The sequence below is a fragment of the Camelus bactrianus genome, chromosome 22 (genome assembly GCF_048773025.1).
Source record: "Camelus bactrianus isolate YW-2024 breed Bactrian camel chromosome 22, ASM4877302v1, whole genome shotgun sequence".
Taxonomy (NCBI): domain Eukaryota; kingdom Metazoa; phylum Chordata; class Mammalia; order Artiodactyla; family Camelidae; genus Camelus; species Camelus bactrianus.
This window is the reverse complement of record NC_133560.1, coordinates 29,131,275-29,139,759: the sequence shown is the minus strand read 5'-3', so window position 1 is coordinate 29,139,759 and position 8,485 is coordinate 29,131,275. Positions and strand designations below refer to the sequence as shown.

The window sequence follows — 8,485 nt, the reverse complement described above, 5'->3', positions numbered from 1 at the left end:
GAGCAGGGATGAGGGGCTCGGGGGAGAGTGAGGCCGGATGCAGTCTCCGCGGTGAACGCCACGTGAGCGTTATTTTTGGAAAGTCAGAAGGGACACCCAGAAGTTCACGATGAACAAACTCTCCGAGTGTTAAGTGGAGACAGGATCTTACCTCACTGCCCTCACCCTAACCCGGCCGGGTGGGGGTGCCCCGCCCCAGCCCCCCTGCCCTGGGGCGGCCCTCCCGGAATCCCTGGGGATTCTCTTTGCTTTCTGGCTCAGGCAGGGGGCAGCCCTGTGTCCAGCCTGTCTCTGGGGTTTCCTTGGTGTCCTGCACTGGCTCAGCCTGTCCCTGGGCACCCCAGGCCCTCAGAGGCTGTCCACAGGGGGCTGCCTCCCCAGGGCCTGTGTTTCCGTCTCCCTGTGGCCTGGAGGGCGGAGCTCCGCGGCGGCGGTGGGGGGGTCCCCAGCACTGGGGTTGATGCGTGCATGGGCATCTCCTGTGTCGGTGCCTGGTTCTCTCTGTCTCTCTGTCCCTCCCCTCCTCGGCCTTTCTCTGTCTTTCTCTATGTCATCATCCCCCTCCCCGGGGTTCCCCCTCCTCACTGCAGCCAGAAGGAAGGCTCTGCTGGGAAAGGCCATGGGGTCACCACTTCTCCCTTCTGTGGCCTCCTCTCCCTGCCCTCTGTTGGGGCCTTCCATCCCCGAGAGGTGTGGCCAAGGAGGGGACCAGGGGCTCCTCCTCCATCCCTGCTTGACTCTCCACTGGCCCCATGTACCGGGCAGTGAGTCAGAAAGGGAAGGGGAAGTGGGGGGCCTCAACCAGGGCCTGGGCTTCCCCCTGGGTGGGACCTAAGTCCTCTCTCTCCCTGAGGGTTCTCCCTGCCCCAACCCCTGGAAGCAGAGTTCGCCAGAGCCATGGCCACGGGACTTGTTCTGGCCCTCGCCCTCTGGGTGGGCTGCTCACCCTGCCTCGGGAGAGAAGGTACGTGGGGACCCCAAGGGGTGGGGGGGCCAGGACAGAGGGACACTGTCTGGGGACTGGGCTTTGTCTGCTGTGGGACATTCTGGGTGGATTAGGAGCTCACACACCTACTGTGTACCCCCTGGTGGGAAGGGGTGACCATCCCATTGCATGGACAGGGAAACTGAGGCACGGGGAGGATGAGTCCTACCTGAGGGTGACACCAGGATGTGGCAGCTACAGCCTGGAGGGAGGGAAGCAGAGAGAGAGAAATTTTAGTCGTCTGCATTCATTTCATGTGATTAAAAATAAAACTATCACAAAGAGGGGGGTCCAGTAAAACATCTCCCTCCTATCAGAAATCCCCTCCATCCCCAGGTCCCCTCTGTGGCTCCCACAACCTCAGTTTCTCCATCTGGAAAATGGGCTAACAGTCCCTTCCTTGCTGGGTTGTAGCAGGGCTGAGAGACGAGGTAGACGCCTTTCATTCAGGTACTTATTGTTTCCACAAACCCTTGTTAGTCACCTACTGTGTTCCCAGCACTGGCTGGCAGCGCGGCAGGGGCTGAGGCATGGTAGAGCTTTGACAGTCCTGGGTGAATCAGAAGTTCACGAGCCTCTCCACTTCTCTCTCTGGGACCCCAGCAGCTCCCACCCAACCCAGGCTGCAGTGTCAGGCCTCTAGGTACCCAGTCGCCGTGGACTGCTTCTGGACCCTGCCGCCTGCTCCAGACTCCACCAGGACCACCTCCTTCATCGCCACATACAGGTCAGAGAGCCTGGAGGGCTTCCTGGGGATTCCAGGGCTGGGCTGACACGCTAGGATCTGGGCAACTGGAGACTTAATGAGAGCCTGAAACCCCTGGGATTCTAGAGCAGGCACCAACCCTTGGAAACATAATCCCTAAGCTACATTCTGCGAGCCACGTGTGGAGGGTGAAATTTTCTAGAAGCCACATTTTAAAAAATAAAAAGAAATGGATGACATTGATTTTAATATTTTATTTAAATAATATCTGAATATTACAACCAGCATTTAATATGGTTGAACGCAATGTAATTTAACACGCTTATATATGATTCATATATTTAAATTTATACCAGAAGTTGATTTAATATCACTTAATATGATTATCTAAAGTATTATTTCAACAGGTAATCCATACTTTAAAAATTAATGAGTTATTTTACGTTCTGTCTTGTTACACTAAGTCATGGAAATTCCATGTATGTCTTACGTGATAGCATGTTTCAATTCAGATGCTAAATTTCCATCAGAAATTCTTGGTCTCTGATGAGATTTCATACAATTTATGTTTGGAAAAGCAGATTCACCCACCAAAGTTGTCCTGAGAAACTTTTCCAAGGCTTCTGATAACTGGAAACTTTTCATTTAGATGAGATAAAATAAGATAAAAAGTTGCAGTTGGTTGCCCTGGCCACACTCGAACTGCGGGGTGGCCACCTGGGGCTGGTGCTGCCCACATCCACACGCAGAAGCCCAACATTTAGGATGGATGCTGCACAGAGCTCCTGGGAGCGTGCTGAGCTCGAGTCTCCAGAGTCTGAAATCTTGGGATGTCAGAACTAGAGAGAATTGGAATCTTATTATTTCGGATTCTGGCGTCTGTGAATCGTAGGCCTGGAAGTACTGGAATTCCAGGGCTGGAGTGTTGACATTCCAGAAACCTTTAGAACTGGACCCTAGCATCTTCCCGTGGGGTGTTACCCCAGACCCTGGGTCACCTGGGCTCTGTGATGTTGGGGTGAGCAGCTCCCCCAGGGACCTGCAGCCAAGAGCAGGACCCCAACCCGGGGCTGCTCACCCCCTGTCCGCACTTGGGGTCCAAGGCACAGGCAGGGCAGCAGGAAGTGCTAGGACCCTCACAGCGCCCGCCCCGTGTCTAGGCTTGGAGTGGCGGCCCAGGGGCAGAGCCGGCCCTGCCTCCAGCCCAGGCCGGAGGCCACCAGCTGCACCATTCCTGACGTCCAGATGTTCTCCATGGTGCCCTACGTGCTCAACGTCACAGCCGTCCACCGCCAGGGCGTCAGCAGCAGCTTCCTGCCCTTTGTCCCGGAGAACATCAGTGAGTGGGGGTGGCGGTGAGGGTGTGGAGGGGCGCCGGCTTGCTCCTGCTCCTCCCTCCTCTCACCATTCCCCTCCTCCCACCTGTCACTCATCCTGTCCATCTGTCCTGGATCCTGTGGGCCCCGCCTTCATAGCTCATCAAGAATCTGCCCACTTCTCCTACTCCTGAGCCCCTACCTGGTCAGATCTCTATCATCAGTGCCTACCTGGACCAGCGCAGTTCCCTCGGTTCTGGTACCCCAGCTCTTGCCCTCAACCCCTGTCTGTCTTCCCCACAGCGGACACTGGAGGGCGCCTCTGAGCCCCGAGTCAGATTTTGCCCTAGGCTCCCATCCTCTCCCTCACAGTCTGTCCTCCCTGCAGTGGCCACCAGAGGGCGCCTGTGAGCTCCCAGTCAGGTCCCGCCCCTCTGCCCAAGCCCTCCAGGGCTCCCACTTCCCTTGGGGTAAAAGCCTGAGGCCCCCCCCCCCGCAGCCCACAGGGCCTTGACCTGTCCCCCGTCCCCTTCCCGCCCTCTTTCCCTCCCTCTGTCCCCCTCACTCTATTCCATCCACACCTGCCTCCTCCTTGTACCTCCAACAAGCTAGGCATGGTCCTGCCCCATGCCTTTTGCAAACTGTTCCCTCTGCCTATATTTTTAAAAATTGCAGCCGTCATACATTACTGTTGATTACTAGAAGATAGTCTGGCAGAGTTAAACATAAGCGTTAAACGTAAGTTACCACGTAACTCCCAGCAACCCCAGTTCTAGGCATGTATCTAAGAGAAATGGAAACACATGTACACATGAACACAAGTGTTCATAGCAGCACGACCCGTAATAGACAAGTAGAAACAGCACAAGTGCCCCTGCAAAGCGCGTCCCTCCACACACGGGAGCGTCGCTCCGCCGTGAAAGGGAGAGCATCCCTGACAGCCGCCCCCGCGGGGACGGACCCCGAGAGCACGGTGCTCAGGGAGAGAAGCGGGCACAGAAGGACACGCAGCGTGTGGCTCTGTTCTTAATGAAACATCCAGAACAGGCCAGTCCACAAAGAGAGAGAGTGGTTTAGTGGTTGTCAGGGCTAGAGAGGGAGGAATGGGGGGTGACTGCTAAGGGGGATGGGATTTCTTTTGGGAGTGATGGAATGTTCTGGTTTAAATAGTGGTGATGGCTGCACAACTCTGTGGATATACTAAAAATCAATGAATTGTATATTTTTAAAAGGTGAGTTTTGTGGTATGTTTTGTGGTATTTCTGAGACTGTGTCAGAAAACATTACAGTCCGCTCCCCTCTTTGTGCTCCTGAATTTTCTTCCCTCCTTTTTATGACCTTCAGATTTGCCTCTTGTCTGTTGTCTTCTGCTCTGATGGACCGAGAACCCAGAGGACAGGGCTTGGGTTGGGGCTGGCCCTACTGTGTCCCCTGTGTCCCCAGTGTCCAGGACATGGTTGAACACTCAGTAGGCACTCAGTATTTATTGGCTGATTGTATAAATGATTGAACAAATGTGCCTTCCGCTGACCCTGCCTCCTGCTTGCCCGTCAGTCAAACCAGACCCTCCGGAAGGCGTACGCCTGAGCCCCCTCCCTGGGCAGCGACTGTGGGTACAGTGGGAACCCCCCCGGTCCTGGCCTTTCCCCGAGATCTTCTCACTCAAATACCGGCTTCGCTACAAGCGTCATGGAGCTACCCGCTTCCGCCAGGTGAGGAGGACTGGGGGACGGGTGGATGGTCCCAGGGCGAGGAAGCAGCACGTGCAAAAGGTGCAGTGCGCCTGGATCACAGCTTGGGGCGCTAGAGAGCGACATACAGGCAGCCCGGCAGTTTCCTCCTGGGCGTCCACTCAAAAGAATTATAAACAGGGACTCAAATACTTGTACACGAACATTCCCAGCAGCACTAGTCACAACGACCGAAAGGTGGAAACAACCCAAATGCCCATCAGCAGATGATGGAGACACAGAACGAGGTCCCTCCACACACGGGAGCATCGCTCAGCCGTGAAAGGGAGAGCAGCCCTGACACCCGCTCCCACGGGGACGGACCCCGAGAGCGCGGTGCTCAGGGAGAGAAGCAGGCACAGAAGGACACGCAGTGTGTGATTTCACATATATAAAGTGTCCAGAACAGGCCGGTCCACAGAGAGAGAGAGTGGGCTCCTGGTTGTCAAGGGCTGAAGGAGGGGAGCGGAAGTGATCGCTGAGTGGGACAGGGTTTCTTTTGGGGTCATGGAATGTTTTGGAACTCGAGTGGTGATGGTGGCACAACACTGCGAATGTGCTAAATGCCTCTGAATTGTGCATTTCGGGATGGTTACATTTATGTCATGGGAATTTCACCTGAATGGAGAGCAACACACATTGTTTTAAATTTTTAAAAATTTTATTAATTTTTGTGGGGGGCAGGTAGCGAGGTTTATTTATTTACTTAACGGAGGTGCTGGGGATTGGACCCAGGACCTCATGCATGCTAAGCTGGCACTCTACCACTGAGCTACACCCTCCCCTGCCATCGTTTTAAACTCTTAAAAAATAAAAAATAAAGGCAGGGAACCGCTGAGCATCTGGGAAGGTCAGTCGTGTCCTGGGCAGCCTCGGGCACTAGGGCAAGGAGCTGAGTCTCTGCAGGGTTGAGGCTTTTGCCATCCTGTCCCACAAAACTTTCTGCCACAGTGGAAATATTCCATATCCACATTGTCCCGGATATGAGCTACCGGGCGGTAGCAACATAGAGAGTAGCCAAGGAACTGGCTTTAAGTTTTATTCGGCGCTCATTAATTTCACTGTGTAAATGTTTGCAACTTTTTTAAATGGAGGTACCAGGAACTGAACGCATGCACTCTACCACTGAGCTATTTCCTTCCCCCCCTGCAATTTCAAAATTGAGACAGAATGCACATGCCACGAAGCTGAGTGTTTTATAGCGCACAAGCCAGGAGCCCTGAGTGGACTCATAGGCTGTTCAACCATTAATTGATCTAAATTTAAAATGTAAAGTGTCACATCCAGCTGCCACATGGGACAGCTCGGTGAGCGAGGAGGGAGACAGACCTGGGCTTGGGAAGCTGCCTGTGGTGGCTGGCTGGGGACACGCTGAGGTGAGGGGGGACCTGGACCAGGAGGAAGACTGTGCAGGGGCCAGGGACAGAGAGGACAGGCCAGATGGAGGGAGAACAGAAGAGGCAGAGCTGAGCGGGTGTCTCATCACAGATGAAATCTGTGCCTGAGTGAGGACACGGAGCAGTCAAGGCAGTGAAAAGAAGAATTTATTACATTTCCTGAGAGAAAGGGGCACACTGCACCACACAGGTCACATCAGGCCTGCGGGGCCAGGGGAGAGCCCAGGCCGGAGCGCAACTGGGGTTCCCGCGGGAAGGGTGAGGCATGGCAGGTCAACAGCTTAGAGGTGGCGCGTTTCAAGAATTCCAGGGGCTCCGGGCTGCAAGGTGGTCTCCAGCTGCCTGGTACCCAGCTCTGTGGTGATTCAGGGCCGGGGCAGGGGGTGTGGGATGGTGTGTGAGGTAGAGGAAGGGGGTTGAATGGGGTGTGGACTCAGGATTGATTGGCTTGTCTATGAAAGGCATGCTCCTGGTTGATCAAGAATTGATGAGCTCCGGGAGGGGCAGTCTCTCCCTGGTCAGCAGGATGTTTAAGATGTCCAAAGACGTGGAAGGGGCCGCCGATGGCATGCCTTTAGGATGGGCATTTGGTGCCTGAGTCCTGGCACAGCAGCCTGAGCTGGGGGACAGAAGGCTCCATCACAGCCTCCTGTTGCTACTCAGCCGGCACTCCTTCTGCTCTCAGGTGGGGCCCATTGAGGCCACGTCCTTCACCCTCAGGGCTGTGAGGCCCCAAGCCAGGTACTGCATCCAGGTGGCTGCCCAGGACCTCACTGACTACGGGGAATCGAGCGCTTGGAGTCTCCCTGCTGCTGCCTCTGTCACCCTGGGCAAGTAGTAGGGGCCTCCCAGCACCCCCTAAAGAGGGGCTGGATCCTTGCCATTCACCTGGGGATGAATGGGATCTATCTGACCTGGGTTCGCTGCTGCCGAGTTGCTGGACAACCTTGGACAAGTGACTTTGCTTCTCTGAGCCTCCAATTCTCAATCTGTGAATGGGGATGTATTCCTTCCCTCTTTTGAAATAGTGCAAAGTTTCGTGAACTGTGAATATGAGGGGTTTTTTTTCACTTGTTCAATTAGAAAAGGGTCATTGCCACTGGAATCGGGACTCTTCCTCCTCTTCCTTCAACAGAGGAGAGTCTGGGAGGAGAGGGCAGACCAGACACACACAGTGAATCCCTGCTCTGTGTGTGAGGTCAGGGCTGGACCAGAGGAAGAGATGGGCTGGGGGAGTCAGGGCAGGGGTGGAGGCGTTCTGCCTGGGATAGAATGGTGAAATGCATTCGGTTCAGCAGTTGGGTTCACTTGCCTCCTCAGAGGCTACCTAGTTGTGAGCCCCACTGTGGTGGGCACAAATGGGACATGAGTTTGTCTGGGAAGATTTCTCTGAGGAGGGGGAAAAACAGCCAGTCCCTGAAGCGTTTTCTCAATCCAGGGGTTTCTCTGTGCTTTTCACTCAGGTCTCAAGTCAAAGGTCAATTCCTCCAAGAAGCCTTCCCCGACCACCTCATCTATGGCAGGCAGAATAATGACTCCCTAAAGATACCCATGTCCTAATCCCCAGAAGCTGTGACTATGGTACCTTACATGGCAAAAGGGACTTTGCGTATGAAATTAAATTAATGATCTTGAGGATTCTTAATTTAAAGATTAAGGATCTTTCATTAGCTTAATGAAAATGAAGTAAAGTTATACTGCGTTATTCAGGTGGCCCCAGGTAATCACAAGTGTCCTTATAAAAGGGAAGCAGGAGGGTCAGAGGGAGACATAGGAGGTCATGTGACAATGGTAGCAGAGGTCAGAGTGAGACAGGGCCGTGAGCCATGGAATTCCGACAGCGTCTAGGAGCTGGAAAAGTCAAGGAAACAGATTCTCTCCTGGAGCCTCCAGAAGGAACCAGTCCTACCACCCATTTTAGGCTTGTGATCTCCAGAACTATAATAAATGTGTTGTTTTGAAGTATTGAGCTAGTGGCATTTTGTTACAGCAGCCACAGGACACTGACACATCGGAAGTAGCCACTACTCATCACTTTTTATCCTGAAGGTCTCTGACACGGAACAAACATTTGTAAAAAGGAGGGAGGAGGTCAGGGAAGGGACATCCTCTTTAGAGGGACTATGCAGAGGCAAGCAATGGTGGGAGGACAGCAGGGAGCTAACGTGTGTGTAGGGGTAAGTAGATTTGGAGCCTGGTCTTTGAGTCTCTGCCTGTGACTCAAGATAAACTTGGGGTAGGGCGACCAGGGTGCTCCTTTGTGGACATGTGTGGCCCTTGAGAACTGTCCCAGTCCCCAGGTGAGCGCTAGGGACACAGGAAAAGTGTGTGGGTTCCCAAGGCCCAACACA

General features: G+C 54.0%; 1 protein-coding gene across 3 annotated transcripts; it reads left to right on the top strand.

The window, feature by feature from the left end:
• Positions 1 to 100: 100 nt before the first annotated feature.
• On the top strand, positions 101 to 8,096 carry EBI3 (Epstein-Barr virus induced 3). Of its 3 annotated transcripts, none has more exons than XM_074351080.1 (5): positions 101 to 964; positions 1,592 to 1,712; positions 2,852 to 3,030; positions 4,562 to 4,719; positions 6,820 to 8,096. In XM_074351080.1, the coding sequence occupies exons 1-5, from the start codon at positions 898 to 900 to the stop codon at positions 6,970 to 6,972; spliced, it is 678 nt and encodes a 225-aa protein (XP_074207181.1). In that variant the 5' UTR covers positions 101 to 897; the 3' UTR covers positions 6,973 to 8,096. The 3 variants fall into 3 exon arrangements, with proteins under 3 accessions (XP_074207181.1, XP_074207182.1, XP_074207180.1); XM_074351081.1 differs by having other exon boundaries at positions 1,589 to 1,712; positions 7,598 to 8,096; XM_074351079.1 differs by having other exon boundaries at positions 1,589 to 1,712.
• Positions 8,097 to 8,485: the final 389 nt, after the last annotated feature.